The 21,319-nt window shown below is 47.3% G+C and overlaps 1 protein-coding gene across 1 annotated transcript in view; it reads right to left on the reverse strand.

Moving 5' to 3' along the window:
• The window catches only part of SLCO2A1 (solute carrier organic anion transporter family member 2A1), an 83,118-nt gene that overhangs the window by 26,172 nt on the left and 35,627 nt on the right, over positions 1–21,319 (reverse strand). Inside the window, exons 2-3 of the mRNA XM_033132072.1 lie at positions 19,274–19,411; positions 12,632–12,794 (exon numbers count right to left, since the gene is read on the reverse strand). Of these exons, the coding sequence (XP_032987963.1) occupies positions 12,632–12,794; positions 19,274–19,411 (301 nt within the window). The remainder of the gene's footprint in view (positions 1–12,631; positions 12,795–19,273; positions 19,412–21,319) is intronic.

Consider the following 21,319-nt stretch of genomic DNA (forward strand, 5'->3'; position numbering starts at 1 on the left):
AATCCATTCCAGATCAGGCTCTGATATATGTCAAAGGGCAAGAGGAATTGAATCCACCTGTGGAGGGCAAGGCTTCTTTCACCTGGAAGCACTGTCCTCAGGGAAGCAGCAGCTGGCTGACCTGGAGGCACGGAGCCCTGGAGCCAGGAAGAACAGAGCTTAGCAGTGGGTAGGACCTGCAGCTCCCTGGGTTGACGTGAGGACAGATACAGGCTTACCTCGAAATATGGAGGGTTCTGTTCCACACCACTTCAATAAAGGGAGTATGGCAATAAAGCTCATTGTAATCTTTTTACTAGTGGAGGGTCTTGCCTTCAATTTGTAAAAAAATGCAACATCTCTGAAGCTCAATAAAGCAAAGTGCAATAAAACCAGATATGCCTGTATTTCTGTCAGAGACAAACATCCTCTGGGCTTTCCAAGAACTCTGCCTGGGACTCCCTGCAGTGGATGGCTGTGGCCAGCTCGCTCTGGTGAGAGCCAAGTTTTCTAGAATTTGGACCACTAGGCTCTTCTCTTAAAAATAAGACAGGGAAAGGTGAGTCCAAGGGCCAGAAATGGGGAGGAATTCTGTGGTAAGGTCAGAGAAATGCCTTCCCATTCCAGCCACCACAGACTCTGGAGGCCTCCTGCCGACCCAGGGCCACCTACCTCCATCTTGGAGGGGCCTGGGAAAGGAAGGGAGGGGAGTCTATTCATCAGCTAGACCTCAGTCTGTTTCTCATGTTCCCCAAGGCACAGTTCTGGAAGGCTCAAGATCATCAGAGCACATTCTTTTTCCCCGCAAGACACCAGGGGTCTGTCTGTTCCAGTTTTCATAGGGATGTAAAATGCTAACTAGAAACAGGCCGGGACCTCTCCTCTCCTCCCGTTACCACCCTCCTCCAGCACGTGAGTCAACCCTCTGATTCATCATCCCACACTTTAAATATGCAAAATTTCAGTTCTAATTTCTGGACCCTTCAGCAGGTTTAGAAAGGTAGGGGACACTGTGCAGAAAGGTCTACTTCCCTAGAATGGAGCCCATGGAAATGGGGCAGATTTGGGCAGACCACGGTCTGGCCATGACATTGCAAGGGTATAATAAAGGTTTCTGAACAAAGTTCCGGAGCTAGGGCTGAGGGAGGACACAAGAAGAGTCAAGAAACATAGGAAAGCCATGGCAACTGGACTTTCCTCTGACTAGTCATTCTTGTCATTCTGGTAGAGACAAGAGAGAATCTGGCTAGGAAACAGGAGGGCAGCAGCGAGTTCTCCTTCAGGGGTCTTGAGAGCCACCCTTTACCTCCCCGCTCAGAAGAGGGCATGGCTTATGGGTGAGTAGGGTCAAATGAGGACGTTAGCAAAACCCATGCCTCAGAAGCAATCAATAAGAGAACAATAGGAAAAGGCAGGGGTGCTTCTGGAGAACTTTCTGGAAGCAGGGCCAAGGTGCCAAGTCCTTGGGCTATCATCAAACTCCTGGATCCTCATTCAGAATGAGTCCTCACTCTGAAGGACTTATTTCCTCCTCTTCCTAAATTCAGCTACTCAATAGTTTTTTCCAGAAATTCTGGCAACTCCCATCAGCAAGCCTGGAACAGGCTGTCCTGAACTTACTCATGATTTGAGATCTCAAAGTTGTTTGTGAAGTGGGTGTTTTGCACATCAGAAGTGATTGGGTTCCCAATGGAGTTCACCAAGCCTTACTAATTCATAATGCTCCTGTAATAATATGTGTTCTATTCCAACTAGACTAAGCCTCCACTTACAAAATGATTTCTATGGGCATATGCATTCTGAGTTTCATTTTGGGAAAGTATTCTTCTGCATCAGCAGAAACCAACAGAGTCGGGATTGACAGCCTGAGTCACCTCATGGAGCGATGGAAGGAATTCACATTTTGAAGCCAGACAGACCAAGTTCAAATCTTGGTTCTACTGCTCACTGTGGGGGGTCCCTCAGAACCTCAATGTCTTCATTTCCAACACAGATATAATAATACCTGCCTTGCAATATTCTTATTAGGATTAAAAACAATGAGTATATTATAACTTGGGACATAGCGATCATACAATAAGATCAGTTTTCATCCAAAGAGGCCAGAAATTTTGAGAAATTTAAATGGATAAAGAAGATGGCAGAACCCCAGAGACAGGCAATATTGCCCAGGTTTTTAAGAGTTGGGGACTGGGTCCAGAAACTAGAGACAAGAAAGATCAGTGCTGGTCACCAGCAATGGATGAGTTGTAATAAATGAGTTATGGGGCAAGTGGGTTGCTTGAAAGAGTGAGCTCAGGAGGTGGTAGTGGAAGGAGAGAGTTCCTTTGTTCTGCTCTCAAGACTGAGTTTCCAAGACTAGTTCAGAGGCTGAGGCTGGACACTGCTTCTTACACTGCCATCCTGGCACTAGAGGGGGCCATGGGGAAAATGGCTATTTGTATTGAGGAGTGCCTGTGTCCCATGAGCCAGGTGTGAGAGGGCAAGCCACTGTGCACAGCATAACAGGGCTGGGTGTTACACTGCTGGCAAGGGGCTTACTCCACCCACACCTTTGCCCCTGCACGCATGCCTGAACCCTGACGTATCACCCCAGGTCAAAGAAGGAGGCATCACCTGGCTTGGCTCATCATCAAAATTGTTCCTTAGTGGATGAGAGGAAAGGAAGATATACCTGAGTGAGGAGGATGTGGCTCAGAGCTATTTAATTTTAATATTTGAAAAGATGTGTGTTTAATTTGCACCCCCCCAACTGGGAGTGAAGCAGAACTTATTGTTCAAGGATTTATGCAATGGGCAGATGAGGTGTTCTTTGAAGAAAACAAAAGCAATTAGCTGAGCCAACGTGAGTTCATCAAGAACCATTCATGCCAAACCAACCTCATTTCCTTTGTTAATGGGGCTCCCAGGCCAGCAGGAAGCTGTAACACGGTATTGCTTGGCCGGAGGAAGCCTTTTGACAAGGCTTGTCATGATATCCTGGTAGACAAGATGTGGACACGTGGCTGGAGAGTCCTCTGGGAGAACCAGCTCAAAGCATGCCCCGTACGGGAATGGATGGGACAGTGTGACCTGTAAGACGGTGGCCCACACGGTGCACTACCTAACATTGCTGTCACAGACTTGGGTGAAAGCAGAGAATAGCTGACAAATTTGTGAACGACCCACATGACATGAAGCTGGGAGGAATGGCTAATGAGACTGTCCAAAGGCTGAAACTTCAAAATTCGACTCAAGGTTATAAAACGGGGATCCAACCAAGGAGAAGGAATCTAATGGAGTCGGTCTGGGCTGCTGCACCAAAGTATCATAGACTGTATAGCTTATGAGCAACAGAAATCTACTCCTCACAGTTCTGCAGGCTGGAAGTGGGAGATCAGGGTGCCAGCATGCTCTGGTGAGAGCCGCTTGTGGATGGCAGATTGCCGACTTCTTTTTGTATCCTCATATAGCTGAGTGAGCTGGCTCTCTGGTCTCTTCTGATAAGGCACTGATCCCATTCATAAGGACTCCATCCTCATGACCTAATCACCACCCCCCAAAGGCTCCATCTCAAAATCCCATCACATTGGTCCTAACTTCTGTTCGCTGTTTTTCCCTTTTTTAGATCTCTGAACCAATATAAACTCTGAATCCTGAAAAGTCCTTTTGTTCCTGAGAGAAAGAATCTGCTCCCACTTGGTCTCCTGTCTCCTGGAGAGTAGCAAACTGCCCAAATGTGTCTGGCTGTTCCCATTTCAAGCTTTTGGACCACAAGAGGTGTCTGGGCACAGCCATCAACCTTGGCTCTACCAAGTGTGACAAGAAGAGCAGAAAGTTTCTCCTTGTGTCCTCTGGGGATACTCGAGGAGCCCAGGGCCTCCTGTAGGAGGGAGGGACCAATGGTTTCTTCAAAACACATTCTCCAGAAGGATAGGGGTCTGTACCCTGTTTCTGTGGGGCTGTCCCCTGCTCTGTAATAGTTTTCCTGGGGTGCCCCAAACCACTGGAATAGTAACTAGCCTTCCTTTTCCACCCTGGGTGCTGATTCTCCCAAGGAAACCCTCCCCACTGCCGTAGGTGGGCCCAAGACACACAGCCTGCCAGGGGTCGCAGAGAAATGACCCTCTCCAGGGGAGCAGGACCCAGGATGCAGCTTGCTGCCTACGCTTCCCTCCGCCCACCATCTCCCAAGGAGGCCTGCCACCCCAGCTTCATTCCTGAGCAAGGGAAATGACTAAACAAGCACGGAGGGGGCGAATGGTTAGGGGGAGCCATGCTCACGTATCTGCTTAGACCTGAGCTGGAGATCCAGGAGAACAATGGGGCATGTTTCCAGACTGACCCAGGGCAGGTTATGACTTGTCCACAAAACAGATGTTAAGAGAGCCTAACAGAGAGTCAGCTATTCTTATATCATAACTGCTGGGGCCTTTAGAAAGGCCACATGCCATTGCCAAGGAGACGATCAGTTCTCCTGCAGAGCCCCAGCTCCTTCCCTGGCCTTTCCTTGATGGTCGACACAGCAGCCTAGTGTTTTCTATCATTTCTCCGTGTTGATTTCCAGTCTTTCCTACAGGATGCATTAAAAAAATGTTCCACATCAAATTTCATTAGGCTTTGTTGGGCTCATCTGTTCAAGGCTATTTTTCGCTCCGTTGACTTAATAACACCCACGCGTTTTATGATTCCCCCTCCCACTTTGTTTTCTCTTCCTTCTCAGGTTAAATGGATCCAACTGGCCAGGCTGTGCCACTTCCATCCCGACCGTGCACCCACTCATGGCCCCAACACACAGCAGCGTCCCCTTCTCCCCACATACACCACCACCTCCACGTACCCACCCCAGCCCCTGCCACACACATTGTCCCCTCTTACGTACGTCCCCGTCTCTTCACACATCCACACAGTTCCCCACACCCTTCACCACCCACCCACGCACACATACACACTTCCCTCGAGTTCTTCCCCACTGTCACCCTCCCCATGCCATGCACATCCACCGCTCCCCTTCCTCCTCCTGGAAACACCACACACACACACACACACACACACACACACACAATTACCCCATACTTCCCTGCCCACCACATGCCCTTCCCTTTCCTCCATGACTTCTGAGCACATCTAGCGCACAGCCCAGCTGGGGGTTCCCCACTGACCAGCCCTGAGCTCGCTCTCCGTGAGCAGTCCCCTCAGTGGAGGGACCCTGTGTGCTCCCACAGTTCAGTGGAGTGGGTTCTGCTCTGGGGTGGGGGGGGTGTGGAACTAATTCCAGGCTCTGCGTGTCCTCCGCTAAGGAGTCCCTCAGGAGCCCCAGGCTTCCTCTCTTTATGCCCTCCTACCACCCTCCTCCCCAGACACAACCTAGGATTGAATAAGCGTGGGTGAGGGGCTGGCAACTGCATGAATAAACGACTAGAAAGTGACTCTTCCCTTTCTTTTCTTGGCTGTTCCAAAAATACAACTGACTCCCTCCCTGCTTGTCCTACAGGAAGCCCCCTCTTGTGTATAGCCATTGTCTGCGTGGGGGCAGACTTCCCCTGGACTTGGCTCAGGAGTTTCCACAGGTTACACCTAGTCCTACCAGACACCAGTTTCCGAAGACCCTTGTCTTATCTCTTGGGAGAACTGGTCTCATGTTGGCCTGTTTCCCATCTACCAAAGCCTCTCTGCGCCTTCCAAAAGTGGCCTTAGAGGCTTGGCTGGGTAGCTTGTCTCTTCTCTAAAGGCGCCAGGACACATTTCTGGGCCCCACTGACATTTAGAAAATCTAAACATTTATAAATGCCTGCATGGCCTTTTTAAAATTGGCAATTAGCTGTTAAAGGTCTTCGTGAGTCCCACAATGTTCAGCCCCTCTTTATTTTTTTTTTTTCCTAAAACACATAGCTGCTCTTCATTTCCCATATTCATTTCTGGTGTGCTTTTGCTCTAAGGGGAAGAAAATCATTAATCAACACATGATAATAGTCTGGGGGTCGTTACTTATGAGTAACAGATTTCAAATACCACCGCAAGGACAGGTAGAGAGAAGTCTGCCGAACAGCTAACACGTGCCAGGCAAGTTACCTAAACCATTTTGTTTGGATTTTCCCCTCAGAGCATCCTGAAAGTGGAGGGATTATTGTTCCCACTTTTACAGATAAGGAAACTGAGGTTCAGAAAGGTGAAGTATTAGCTTGCTTTAGGAGACTTGGCAAGTAAACGCCTGAGCTGGGATTTGAATGTCGAAGTCCATTCGCTACCCTTCCTACGAGGCTGCTCCAACCGGAGGATCTGGGAATAGAGCAGAACAGCAGCTTAAGCTCCCACAGAGAGAAATCCTATGGAGTCACACGAGAGGAAACAGCAATGACTCCGCCGAGGGAGGGGCCTGGCTCTGGGCCAGAGCAGAGGACCTATGGTGAGGACCAAGGAGAAGCTGCCTTCAGATGCCCATGGGATGCCCAGCTAGTCAGCCACTAGCTGTCAGATTCAGCTCTCCACAGGAAGCAGAGGGCTTCCTCATTTGGGACACCAGTTTACCCAGCCTAATACGGGTGCTGTCCCTTCCACAGCCAGTGACAAGAGTCACCACTTAATGGTTGCTGTACACGCTAGCTACGGAGCTAAATTCTGAACATGCATCCTCTCAGCCCGCGCAGCCCTGCAAGGAGGGGGCCATCTCATACAGGGAGGAGCTGAGACTCAGAGCTGGGAAGGAAGTGGCCAAGGCTGTCCCATTAGAGAGTCTCAAAGTCCAGATTCAGACCAGGACGGCCTGACTCCAGAAGACCGTTCAGATTCATGACGCCATGCAGGGCGGTGCATTTAATGAAATGCGTTTGTTCCTGATGACCTTGCATACATAATTCAAAACTCAAGTTCCCAGAAGAATACATTTGAAGTGGGAGTCATATTTCCAAATTTTCCCCTGGAGTGAGACTGTATGAATATTTTTATGTGTACCTATTAGCATTACACACGCCCATGTTGCACTAGCAGCCAGTGCACAGCCCCAGCTAGATGCCAAGGACATGGCTCCTGGGCCAACGTCCCCCTCATCCCATCCCCTGGCACCTGAAGGTAGCTCAACCCTGAGCACTTCCAGCTCTTGCTCTGATCCCAAAGGGACAGAGACTGCTGTGTCCTGTTGTTGCAAAGAGAATTTACACAAACAAAATGAGCAACAACAATGAAAATGTTCACTTTCATGGCCAGTGAGTCCTCCTAGCAGGTCTGAGAGGCAAGCGGTGGCCCTTCGGTCCTCTCTGTGTAGTTTGGCTCAGAGCACTGAGGTCAAGGCGGGAATGGCAGAGCATTTCCCTCGGAGAAGGGAGGATATTGGTGGGCTGAACTAAGCTGTGGGACCATCCCCCACAAGGAGCAGAGTAATTGCTTTCAGAGACCTGCCCATCTCTAAGTACCCTGTGTGGTAGCTGCACTGTGCGAAGCAAATGCCCCTGGGATGTGGCCCGGGCTGAGGGGAGCCGACTCGCCATGTGTGGTGCCTGGCAGGATGCCTTCTCCTCGGCCTGGCCAAAGTGCCCCAGGCTCCCTTGCTGATTTCATTAGCTCAGGATTCATGCTGATGGAGAGAGATAGGGACCTCAGGCTTGGAAAGATGACCAAGCAGTGGGCCTGCCCTCTCTCTCTGGGAGGGTGGCCAGCAATTCACGACTGTCCTTCAGAGCTGACCCCATGTCCCTTGTCTAGATGGAGGGGGAGGAAGAGCATGGCAGAACCCCTCGGCTTGGGTCTGTCTTCCTCCTGTGCCTACTTAAAGCAGGACTCAGCCCTTAAATAGCCCAGAGGGATCCAAGGCCACAATGCATTTATAAAAAAATGACTAGTTCACTGATGATTTAGGGAGAGGTGAGGAGAAGATTCCCATGAGCAGAACCCAGCAGCTATGTCATCACTGGACATCCCTGTTCCTGCGGCATTCTTCTCCCATTCCAGTTACCTATCTCTCCCCGCTGTGGGTCCCACAGCCTATAAAGGAATCCCTTCTATCACTTTAAGTGATTCATCTCTTGAACCTGATTTATACATATGACTTTTTAAAAAGTCTGGTATTTACACAAACAGGAATCACGTATTCCTTCAGCACCTCCCTGGGTGGCTCACTTATCCTCAGATGCCTTCAACTCAATACACCGGACTAAGGATGAGCATCTATGGACTGGGCCCCTCACTGCTGCTTATCACAAAGCCACTGCCCCTTCCTACCTCCCTTAAACCAAGGGTACATGTACCCCAAGCCAATAAATTATCATAAAATTGGTTTCCAAAGCAAAGATGCTCCTGGGTGCTGAGTAAACGCAAATGTCAAACCATTCTGTAGGGCTATTTTCCAACACAGACCACACAAAATTTCTACATGGGAAAAAAAAAATCCCACTGCACATGATCTCATGGTCAAATATAGAATATACAAGGAAATAATCTGCCATGAACGAGAGCAAGCAGACACAAAACATTGGGAGGATTAGCATTCTGAAAACTCGAGCTACAAGAACAATCGGAAAAAGATTACAAAATAAATATATTTAAAATAATTGAGGAGACTAAAGGAAAAATAGAAATCATAAGGAAATACCAAGAAATGATGCATATAGGACAGATAGATTTGAACTACCATAACTTTTATAAATTAGCAAAATACATACAGCCACTAAAATTTACAATGTAAAGGGTGAGTTAGACATTAGATTAACAGAGCTAGAGAGAGACTAAGTGAACAGAAAGACAAATCTGAGGAAGTCACCAGGATGTAGCACAGATGAATAAAGCACTAGAAACTATGAAAGAGAAGTTAAGAGACAAGAAGGCCAGAAATGAAAATGTCCAACATATATGTAAAAGAAATTCTAGAGGAAAAGGTGGAGAAAAATGTACATACATTTTTGGGAACATTTTTGTGGGAACATTTTTGGCTGGGAATTTTTCAGAATTAAAGAAAAACCTTAATCTTCAAAAGAAATAGCACATCGAACTTCCAAACAGATAAGTGAAAATTAACCCATATTTAGACACTTTATGGTGGACGTGCAGAAAAACAAAGAAGAGAGAAAATTTTAAACATAACTATAGAGAAAATCCTGAATACCTAGAAAGGGATGACAATTAGACTGATGGAGAAGTTCCAATACCAAGAGAAGCCAGAAGACAGAGGCATGGTACCTTCAAAGTGCTAAAAGGAAATAATTGTGAATTTAAAAATCCTCTTTGTAACTAAGCTATAATTCAAGAGCAAGGGTAAAATTAAGAGATTTTAAGACACAGACTGAGAGATTTTCTTACTCACGGACCTATCCCAAAAGTAACACTAAAGGATGTACTTCAGGAAAAAAGAAATTAAATCAATAAGGGTGAGTGAAATGCAAGAAGCAATGGTAAGCAAAGTAACATATAAACTAGGGCTGGCCCAGTGGCCCAGTGGCTCAGATGGTTGGAGTGCTGTGCTCCTAATACCAAGGTTGCTGGTTGAAGATGGGAGAGAACGGTGGATATTAAAACATCCTAGATCCTTATTTTGTTCTGTTGGAGAATAGAGACATTCATCAGCTTTAGAGTTTGTTAAACCATATGTCCATGTTAAAATGTAAGGGTAATGGTGAGGCATACTGTGTGCATGGAATGGCAGATGCAACTTAGTAAACATGTCAAGTCTCCCCGCATTGATCTATGAATTTAATGCAATTCTAATGAACATTCCAGAAGGATTTTTTAAACCTATAGATAAGCTGATTTTAAAATTTATATGAAAAGGCAAATGAGTAAGAATAGATAAAACAGTTTTGAAAAAGAAGAAAAAGTTGGAGGAATCACACTACCTAATTTTAAAGCTACAGTAATAAAGACAGTGTGATATTGGCAGAGGACTAGACATAAAGATCAATGGAACAGAATAGAAAGTCTAGAAATAGACGCATGCAAATATGGTCAATTGATTTTTGATAATGGTGCAAAAACAATTTAATGGAGAAAAGATAGTATTTTTGACAAATGATGCTAAAACAATTTAACACCCATATGCAAAAAAGAGAAAAAACCTTCTAGATAACTAACTCAAATGGATCATAGATCTAAATGTAAAACTATGAAACCTTTAGAAAAACACATAGGCGAAAATCTTCCTGACCTGAGATTAGGCAAACATTCTTCTGTGGCACTAGAAGCATGATCCATAAAAGAAAAAAATGATGAATTGAATATAGTCAATATTAAAAACTTTTGCTTTGCAAATGACACTGTTAAAAGAATGTAAAAGAGAAGCTAAAGATTGGGAGAAAAATATTTGCAAATTTTATATCCAATAAAGAACTTGTATCCAGAAGTTATAAAGAGCTCTTCAATTCAACAGTAAGAAAACAAATAACCCAATTTAAAAATGGGCAGAAGACTCAAACACTTCACCAAAGAGAATATATGGATGAGAAATAAGCACATGAAAAGCTGTTCAACATCACAACTTTCTATTTACACAAAAACCTGTACACAAATATTTATGGCAGTTCTATTCGTGATCGCCATAAACTGGAAACAATCCAAATGTCCTTTAACAGGTGAACGGATAAACTGTGGTTCATCCATACAATGGAATACTACTCAGCCATAAAAAAGAAGAAACTATTGATATGCGCAACAAGTTAGGTGATTTCAGAGGTGTATGCTGCATGAAAGAATCCAGTCTCAAAAATGTTACATACTGTATGTTTCCATTTATATGATATTCTCAAAACCACAAAACTACAGTGATGTAAATGGACCAGTGGTTGCAGTGACTGGGGTGAGTATGACAATAAAGGAATAGCAAGACAGAGTTTTTGGAGTGAGGGAACTGTTCTGTACCCTGACTGTGGTGGTTACACAAATCTATAAATGTGTTCAGATTTACAGAACTGTATATCACCCCAACAAAATGTCAATTTTACTCTCTAATAACTTTTTAAATGTTTCAACATCAGGATAATTAATCTCATATAACTTCCAAACCAGTAGGAAGAAAAAAATTGTACTAAAGAAATAGGACACGACACTAGAAGGAGGAAAAGTATACAGATAAGCAATGATCTGAAGAACACCAACAATGGAAGAACAGCTACCTCTGGGAAAGAAGTGAGGAGCCGAGAGGGAGTTAATGTCTTATTTCTTTTTTCAAAAGAGGTATCTAACTACCCAAGGGTCCACCAACAGGAAAACGGGTAAATAAAATGTGGTATACCTATAAAATGGCATATTATTCAGCTATAAAAAAATGAAGTTTTGATACAGGCTACCACATGGACGAACTCTGAAAACATTGTAAGTGAAATAAGCCAGATACAAAAGGACAAACTTTTGTATGATTCCATTTACATGGAATATCTAGAATGAGTAAATTCATAGAGACAGCAAGTAAATTAGAAGATACCAGGAGCTAGGAGAAGGGAGAATGGAAGTTATTGCTTAATGGGTACAGAGTTTCTGTTTGCAGTTGATGAAAAAAATTTGGAAATAGTGCTTCTTGGTAAAATATGCACATACCATATATACCAAAAGATATTGTCTAGAATGTTTATAGTGGGTATATTTATACATTAATTACATTGCATATCTTCATGAATGTATTTAATACCACGGAATTGTACACTAAATTGGTTAAAATGGCAAATTTCATGTTATGTATATTTTACCGCAATTGAAAAAAATAACATACTGTACTAAAACCATCAAATTGTACACTTTAAATGGGTGAACTGTATGGTATGTGAATTGTGCCTCAAGAAAGTTGTTAAAAAGAAAAAGAAAAGAAAAAAGAGGTATCTGAAGGAAAACTGATGAATCTTAATGGTCAGTGTATAAGTCTGTTGTATTATTTTCTTAACTTCGCTGTAGTTTGAATTTTTCTATATTAAAAAATAAAATAATGTTTAAAGAAATGGGAACTCTTACCGGAGATTCAGTGTTACTCAACTTCGTGTTTAAGAACGATGTAAAGGCCTCACATATCTCTCCCTGCCACAGGGCATATCACTAAGAACCAGAGGCTCTGTGTCAACGAAGGGCCGCTTGTCTAGGAATCAGAAGGCCTGAGTCTGTCTCTCCCTCACTGACTGGTGTCCTTGGCAAAAACATCACTGGACATCTTTGAGGCCATGTTCTCATCTTAGACCTCTTCTTTCCCCTTCACAGGTGTCCAGGGGAATTAAATGAGATCACAGTGTAAGTTCATTGTAACCTAAAGAATGATGGACAGATGGACGGATGTGCAAATGTCCGGCAGTGTTAAATCCATGATTTCACATAGAGAAAGTCCACAGACCTCATCATGGTCGATGCTTTGCCCCTCCTCCCAAACCCATCACAGGCACCACTCACAAGGGTCCCACTTATATGCAGTGGATCACTCCTGCCACGAAGCACAGAGAATCACAGAGAATCACAGGGGAGGTGAGCCACCCACCGCAGGCTCCATTCTCAGCAAGTCAAAGCTAGGATAGCTGCTCCACAGCTCCCTATAATTCTGTATGTTCTGACTTCCCTGTATGTGCTTTAGGGAGTAAGAAAACAATAAAAAGCCAAGAACACTTTCTGGTGGGAGAAGCTCAGGGTGGTACCCATTCTTCCAGAAGCATCACCGCCAACTCTGTGAGATGAGCTCTCATTCCTCATCCCCTTGGAGCAGGGGTCGGAGGCCACTTACCGACATTGGCCAAGGTGTACTGGTAGGGCTGCGACAGGAAGTGTGGGAGGGTGAGGACGAAGGCACCGGAAGCTAGGAGGAGACCCCCAATGCCAATGAGCCGTGGACGGTGCACCCGGCTGCCAAAGTAGCTGACAAAGATGATGAAGATGGCGTTGCTGATCTGCAGAGAGAGCAGAGGGGCCACGTGAGACCAGAGACTCGTCCTCACCCCCCCACAGCGGAGACCTGACTGTACCTTATCCAGGAAAAGCAGAGAAGCCAGAGGCTACCCAGGGCCAGCTGGGGCCCAGGAAGAGGTCCAGTGTCAGCCTTGCTGAAGGCCAAGCCCATGCACGTCCCTGTTGTCCGAAACCCTTCCCAGTCTCAGCCTTCGAGACCAGACCAAGGAAATGATGAAAAGCTCATAACCTTAATTTCAACCATCCTAGGAGCAAACGTTTGGGGTCAAAATCCAAGGATGCCTCCAACTCTGGCTGGCTCCTAGGAGTAGCACATGTTCCCTAATTAAACTTCTTAAGTACCTGGGCTTGGTAGTCAGAATAGTCACCAAGCAACATACACTATCTTGATTCATCATGCAACAACTCTCATTTTACAGAGGACAAAATTGGGGATCGGAATATTAAGTAATTTGTCCATATCCATGAGGTTAGGCAGTGGCTTGAACAGAAATTGCCTGAACAGAGAGTCTTAAACTAGACTGGTCTACTGCCTCTTGAAGAGGGTTTCTGCCCCAGTAGTTTTGCTACTACCCTGCCCCAGCCCTCGCTGGACTTCCTTCCACTTCTGTCAGTGAGGGATGAGAACTAAAACCCCCCTAAATCCCTCCCCAGCTGGACACATCAGTAACTCCATGTTCCTGGGGCTCCTTGGAAGGTGTGCTCTCTGGCCCCACCCAGAGCCAGTGAAGGATATTGAAGGCCACAGCTTGGGATGTAGTCTTAAATGGCAAAAGGGGATGCTGCCAGATCTTCTGACCATGACTCCATCCAAAGACGTGACCCTCTGCCCCAGAACCTAAGTTCATCTGGACTGGAGCAGCCCTGAGTGTCAGTATCCACAGCTCCCACCCTATGCACACTCAGTCTCCTTCTGGCTGGAAAAGTAGGAGCCCCTGTCTCAGGAAATAGGGGCTTTTGCCAAAATCACCAACAAGCTCCTCGTCTCCAAATCCACTGGTCAGTTCTCTTCTTACTTGGTCTCTCAGCACCTTTTGATTCAGTTGACCATTTCTACCTACAACACTTCTTTCACTGAGTTCCCATGACACCACCTTCTCCTAGTTCCCTTCCCCTGACTGCTCCTTCTCAGTCTCTTTGGCTGGTTCCTTCTCATCTCTCTGAACTCTGAACTCTCAGAGCTTAGTCCGTGCATCTCTGCTCTCATCTTGATGAGCTCATCCAGTCCCATGGCTTTACATGTTCTATATCTGTTTTAATTCCTACAGGCTCAGCACGCCCCAAATCTCACTCCTCATCCTTACCCTGGAAAGCAGGTCTCCCCTCTCCACACCTCCTCATCTCAGTAAACGGCACCTCCATCTTCTTAGTGGCTCAAGCAAAATACCTGAGCATCATCTATAACTGCTTTTTCCCACCTACATCCACCAGACCTTCAACAGCCACCCAGAAGCCGACCACTTCTCACTACCTCCATTACTACGTACCACCCAAGCCACCATCATATCCTGTCTGAATTACTGTAGTTGCCTCCTACCTGGGCTCCTGGTCTCCACTCTTGCCTCACTGCAGTCTATTCTCCACCCAGCAGCCAAAGTGGTCCTGTGGAAGTGTCAGACCATGTTCCCTCTGCTCAAACCCACAACTGTAAAACGCAGTCTTCTTCCCTGCGGAGCCTGCCCCCTTCCCTGTTACCACTCTCATCTTCTCTCCTACCTCTGCCCCTCTCCCTCCCTCCACTCCAGCCATGCTGCCTCCAGCTGTTCTTTAAACACAGCACCTGCTGCCTTCCCCAGGCCTTTGTACTTGCTGTTCCCTCTGCTGCCTCTCCCTCTTCCATGTCCCCAGGCTCCCTTCTCATTGAAGCTACTTTAGATCTCTGCTCAGATTGAACGTTCTCATTAAGGCCTCCTCTGAAAAAGGAGGGTGGGGGTGGGTGAAATGGGTGAAGGGGGTCAAAAGGTACAAACTTCCAGTTATAAAATAAGTAAGTCATGGGGATATAATGTACAGCATGGTGACTATAATTATGCTGTATTGAATATTTAAAAGTATAACCACATCACAAGGGAAAAAAATGTATAACTATGTGAGGTTCTGGATGTTAACTAGCCTTATTGTGGTAATCATTTCGCAAGATATACAAATATAGAATCATTATGTTATACACCTGAAACTAATACAAATGTTAAATGTTAAATATATCTCAATAAAAAGGTGTTATTGAAATATAACTTATATTTATAAGAAATAATAAAGTTATATTTTAAGTACAATGTATATTTTAAATTATATTTAATAATTTAAATTATATTTAAATATGCTTATAATTTAAATCATAAAGTTATTTAAAATATAACCACCACTCTCCCCACAACTTTATTTTTCTTATTGTAATCTGAACTACCATTAGTTTTATTTACTCCTAAAAATAAATGTCATATTTATCATTAGAATGATGTATGAGCAGATTTTCGTCTGTCTGAAACAGGAAACAATGCCTTATTCTTAAGCTTCTTAGATTTTATTTCCTTTTTGTTTCCTCCTAGTTTTATATAAGATGATTGTAAACATTGGGCCTTATCAACTAAGCTACCAGGCTGACTTTAAAAGGTCAGGGTGAGGAATGGAGGAGAGCCCAAAGGGGGCTCAGGGAGGAAGGACCGGGGTCCCCACCCATCTGGGGAGGCGTTCCAGCACTCTCCCAGGGCCTGTGCTTGTTTCTCAAGGGAAGTGAGGACCTCCACAGCTGTTATGACTGATGCTGGCTTCTCTTTAGCAGTGGAGCTCCTTCGAAAAGACAAGTTTTCTCAACTATATTTTTAAAAATGACGCTGTCCTTGCTGATGAAGCCTCTGCAGTCCAGCCCTCAGACCTGAAGTGGCCCCTAAAAGAGCTCTGTGGACTTCCTGTTAGACCATCTGAAAGTTGTTTCAAAGCCCATTTGTATTATAACACATACTTGTCCATCAAGGTCTCAAACCAAAGAGGCCCCAGGGCAATTTCACGAGAGGCATTAAGAGTGGGGGTTCTCTAGGACACTGACTTTGTGTGCTCAGCCCTGGCCTATAGATGTGAGCAAAAAAAGCCACCGCTTCACAGGGCATGATGCCTAAAGTCTTCCCTGTTAGCCAAGCTCTTCCTCCTGCCCCTGGCCTTTTATACCCAGCCATTGGCTCCCCTTCACCTCAGCAGCTGAGCCCCATAAGGCTTTGAGTCTGAGCTGCAGCCTGAAGACTCACGCCCCCTGGAGGCTGGCCTGGCCACACACCAGGTGCCAGATGGCCTCACTTTCCCCTCCACCAGGCCTGGTTCTCTTCTCACATCCCTTAGGCTTCTGACAGGCAGCCTCCTTATGGTAGGTAGTGCCTTCAATCCTGCACTCAAGCAGCTGCCAAGTACTGTCTTTTTTTTGTTCAAGTATCGCTGGAGTCCATCTTCTTCCCCAACTTCTCAAGCTTGGCTTAGTGGCACAGGTTACCAGCCAGCCAACATCTGGATACACTGTCCTCCACCTCTAGTGTCCCCCAGTCGCCTCTTCCAGAGGGTACATCTTCACGAGACTGTTCATCCTGCTCCAGCTTTGCTCAAAAAGCCATTGCCTACCACAAAAGCTGGGAGCCTCGAGCCTGACCATGAAAGTTCCCCCTGATTTAGCTGCCCTCTGCTCTCCTGATAAGACCCCTACTTTACTACTCTGTCAGTTTCTAAATGCCTAGATCAGAATTAACGGGAAAGTAGTAGAAAGCCCTTCGGTTAAATTCCTGTCCTGCCTTCTCTACACTGTACACTCCTTCATCCCCACTACAGACACAGACAGACACACACACAGATACACACAGACACACACATACACAGATCACAGATACATACACATAGTCACACACAAAGACACACACAAATACTCAGACACACACAGACCCAGATACAGAAACACAGACACACATACGTGTGGTCACACACACAATAATTTTAGGTCTGAGGAATGAACTTTTTTATGGTATTTGTCTCAAACCACGCCCATGGTTTAAAACCAGATTGTTGAAAATCTCTTCTGAGTTTGGGAAAGAGAAGATGTAATGGGTGAATTATTTTCATTTTTTATTGAACTACAGCCTGTGGACATATTATGCTCCTTATTTGCCTAATCAACCAGCTGTCATATTACTCTGCCACATGTCCCTGCTGGCTATTCCCTGCCCCTTGAAAAATCCAATTGTTCCTGGGTCTAGGGCTTTGTTCCAAGCCTAGGAAAAAAATAGAAGTGAAAATTTAACCATGGAAGAGCATAGATTTGGCTATCATAATCTGTGGTGGAAGAGAGGGTTGCCTTACATGGCAGCTCTGACACTGATCAGTAGATGTGCCTAGAAAACTGTGAGGAGGATTCCGAGTCTGGACTCAGCAGGAAGGGGACTTGGCATAAGGGAGGGGCTCTTGAGGGGCACTGCTGGGTGGGCCATCGAGGGTGGAGGAGGCGTGAAGGGCAAAGGGGCAGCAGGCTGGGTGGTGGGGAGACTGAAAGGTGGTGGTTGGAGGGGGCGGTGTTAGGAGACGTCCCATCCTCTTTTATAGAGAACTGTGGTAGATTAGTAATGCCTTCCAGGGTCCTGGGGTAGGACTGTTAGTGACGCCAATATCAGAGATTTCTTTTCCCTATGTCCTTCATGAGTGAGGGCAACACGTGGCAGGGGCATTATCAAAGTCATAGGCCAATATTTAGGAGGGTTCATTCTGTGTGAGGGGTGCCAGGTCCCTGTCCTGTAGGAGAGTACAACCTACATGGAGAGGTAGACTCCATCACTGGGTACCACCGGGAAGCTCCAGACGCACACTCAGATAGAGACACACGCATGTGCTCTCTCTCTCTCTCTCTCTCTCTCTCTCTCTCTCTCTCTCTCTCTCTCTCTCACACACACACACACACACACACACACACACACACACACACACAGAAAGCAGTGAAGGCATGCACGGGGACTGGGAGTTCAGAGGAGAGCATCCGAGGCCCGTCAGGCCAACAGGATGGGCCATGGGTCTATATGTGTACAGGAATGGGCACGTCAGAGGTGTGGGGGAATAGCGCATGAAGGGGAGTACGTGCAGACGGGCCCAGTAGAGACTCCAGCGATGTGTTTGGAAGACAAGATTTGTGGACATGGGACTGTGGCGAGATGGTAGAGGAGATGGGTTGGGGATTCAGAGGAAGGCCTTAGCATGGCAGCCATCAGAAAGACCCGGGTTCAGACCCTGGCTGCACCGTGTGCACACATGTGGCCAACCTAGGATGGCTACTTAGGCTTCCTGAGGCCAGTTTCCTTGTCTGGAAAACATGACTATGAAGAGACCCCCTCCTCCTAGAACTGCAGGGGGGACTTGGCATAAGGGAGGGGCTCTTGAGGGGCACTGCTGGGTGGGCCATCGAGGGTGGAGGAGGCGTGAAGGGCAAAGGGGCAGCAGGCTGGGTGGTGGGGAGACTGAAAGGTGGTGGTTGGAAGGGGCGGTGTTAGGAGACGTCCCATCCTCTTTTATAGCTCCCTCTTAGAAGCCATCTTGGGGGAGCTCCAGTCTCTAAATTACTACATCGAATTTCACTAAGTCAAGAAAAGATCTAATTATGTTGCAGAGGAAAAACTGGGCTCCCGGGATGTGGAGGCCACTGCCTCCATCCCAGAGCAGTGGGCCTCAGGGAGAGAAGAGAGAAGCCAGGCCTGGGAGCCCCACCCATCCCCTTGCCTGGAGGCACCAGTGTTGCGGCCATGATGCAGGGGCTCTGCCGTCTCCTCCGCCTCTTTCTCGCTGGCTCCTAGCTGACTCTGCCCTCCGACCTCCCATCCCCAGCCTCTCGGCCCACTCCATCTTCTCTAACTTTGATGTACAGTCATGGAGGGACTGTGAAATCCACATTGCTGGGAAGTCATAGAGATCTGACCTTTCTGGGAGTCAGAGCCATTGAGCAGCTCTGGCTCCTGCAATGCTCATAAGACAGAAGATCCTGGGCCTGGGGCTGCTTCCCCACCTGTATTCCTGGGGCTCACCTCCCCTTGGACTGGGCATGGGCAGAGGCCACATAAACTCACGGGTGATCACAGAACTCAATTAGAGGCCCATAGTTTGGCGGCGACAGCGCTGCACACCTGGGGCAAGCCACTGCGCTTGCTGAGACCCAGTGCCCTCATCTGTCCGGGGGGAGGAGCGGGGCACCTGCTCACAGGGCTGTCGCGAGGAGGCCCCAGGTCAGGCGCCACCAGACGCTCTCAGCTCAGTGCCTGGAGCAGGGACGCCTCAGGAAATGTAGCTGCTTCCACCGTGCCCACTGAATCTGGCTGTCGCCTTTCCCCATGTGTCCATCCCAGCTCCCCCTCCCTCTGATCCTGCTGGAGCACCCCCTGTCCCCCGCCCCGACCCTGCAGTCAGTTATGCACAAGTGGGGTCAGATGGACCAGAACCTCCAGCTTACCTCATTCAAGCTGGAAATAAGACCCGAGGAAGAACTGGAGAGGCCGAAGCGCTTCTCGATGGTGGTGAGGCTGCTCTTGAAGTAGGCGCTGTACAGGAGCTGGCAGAGCTGCAGGAGGCCATGGCAGAGCACGAACACCTGGGGGAGACACCTCGGTCCATAAGGCCCCTGGACAGTGAGCCCTGGCCACCTGCCGGGGCCTGCCATTCTGCTCCCTGGCTGTTTTCTCACCTGTTACTTGGGAACACTGACTTTATCAGGTGGTCCTGAGGGGGAAATGCCATCATTATGCCAGGGGGACTCACTCCATGCGTATCTGCCGTTGCTATCATTCCTGCCATTCTGATCACTGTTGCCAAAATGTCCCAGGGTTGGAGAAGCCCCCCGGGAAAGGCCTGACTACTCAGCAGCACCACTTGAATTATTCTCCACAGGCGGCTGCGCTGTCCTCCATCCTGTGTCTTGTAAGAGCTGAAGGTCACTCTCCAGCCAGCTCAGGTCACTTCCAGGGCCACTAACAAGCCCTAGGCCACATTGCTCCCCTCCTCTTGACCTGAACTCCATTCCCCCGCCCCCAGCAACACCTATCCACCAAGACCCACCTCTAATACCCCAATGATGCACCAAACCACCTGGTTTAAATGAATGCCCCTGAGCTTGTTACCAGGGGTATCTGTGATGGGGCTGGCTCCTACCCTGGATGGATAATAAGGGTCTGGAGAAGGCCCAGCCCTTTGTCTCTGCATCTCATCCTGCCCCATTACCTTGTCCCGTGGGTATGAGTAAATGTGATTTCTGTGGTTGATGGGGACAGATACACAGCAGGGAGGGGGAGAGGGATTTGTGGCATCTGGAATCAGTTCTAGACTGAGCTCCGGGCTCTCCTGGGTCCTCAACTGTTGGGCCAGAGCAAGCTCAGAGCCAGGAGTCCCCCATCCCTAACCCCTTCCCCTCGAAGGTGCCCCTTTTGGCGATTGCACTTTTCCTCCAGGGAAGGGTGGGGTGCCGTTATGTTTCATAGTCTGCCAAAGTTCTCTTAATTGAAGGGCTGGCATCTCAGGAAAGCAACTGGGGCTCCACTTTCATTTCTGTTTCCTTGTAAAGCTGATCTTACCCCCTCTGAGGAGTGAGATGCCACATGGGCTCAGGGCTGTGGGATCAGAGCTGAGATTTCCTTTCCTAGGGCAGACAGAGGCTGTGTGAGGCCAGCCTGGGCTCCTGACAGGTCCCAGCGCTGGCTGCCTGCCCACGCATTCATACTCGCAGCTTCGAAGTCCCAGGAAGTCATCATATCCGTGAAACCAGACGCCTCTCTAAATGGCCACCTGCCTGAGCCTACATGGCCACCTCACTCCTCACCAGTGGCAGAAGCAGCCCTCCCTAGGGAGGCTCCTCTCCGCTTCATTTCATAAATGGGAATTCGTGCTATTTTGAGATAAAGGTATTTGTGAAAATGATCTAGTTCCACTCTCTTTTACAAATGGGAAAACTGAAGTCCAGAGATGGAGAACCTGAGTGCCTAGCATAGCAGCCTGCATGGAGCAGGCCCTCGGGGCTTAGGTGCTGCCCTGGAGATGCCTGAGAGGAGAGTTCTGGGCCTGACTTTCACACCACGGAGTCACCTCAGCCGGTTTCCGCCCTCCTGGGCCCTTGGTTTCCCCAACTGTGAGGTAATTGGGCTAAATCAGTGGTTCTTAACTCAGCTTTGATTCATAATCACCTGGTTGTGTGGGGGGAGTGTCTTTGCAGTAAAGAGGCCAAGCCCGACTGATTCAAAATTGGTGGGAGGAAAGCCCCAAATGTGTCATTTGGAAAAGCTCCTCCAGCAGAATCTGATACTGATCAAAGTGGGTTCTGATGAGACTAGAGGACATATTTTGGCTCTGACCATTTGTGTGCACACAGCAATATGTGAAGATTAGGAAAAGAAAAACAAGCCACAGACCTCTCTAATCTATAGGAGAGGTCTCTAATCACTAGAAGACAGAAAGAAAGACAGGAGTCATGGACCAGGTTAAGGGGAAAGCAACACAAGATGGTGACGGG

Source organism: Rhinolophus ferrumequinum, chromosome 17, assembly GCF_004115265.2.
Source record: "Rhinolophus ferrumequinum isolate MPI-CBG mRhiFer1 chromosome 17, mRhiFer1_v1.p, whole genome shotgun sequence".
NCBI classification, from domain to species: domain Eukaryota; kingdom Metazoa; phylum Chordata; class Mammalia; order Chiroptera; family Rhinolophidae; genus Rhinolophus; species Rhinolophus ferrumequinum.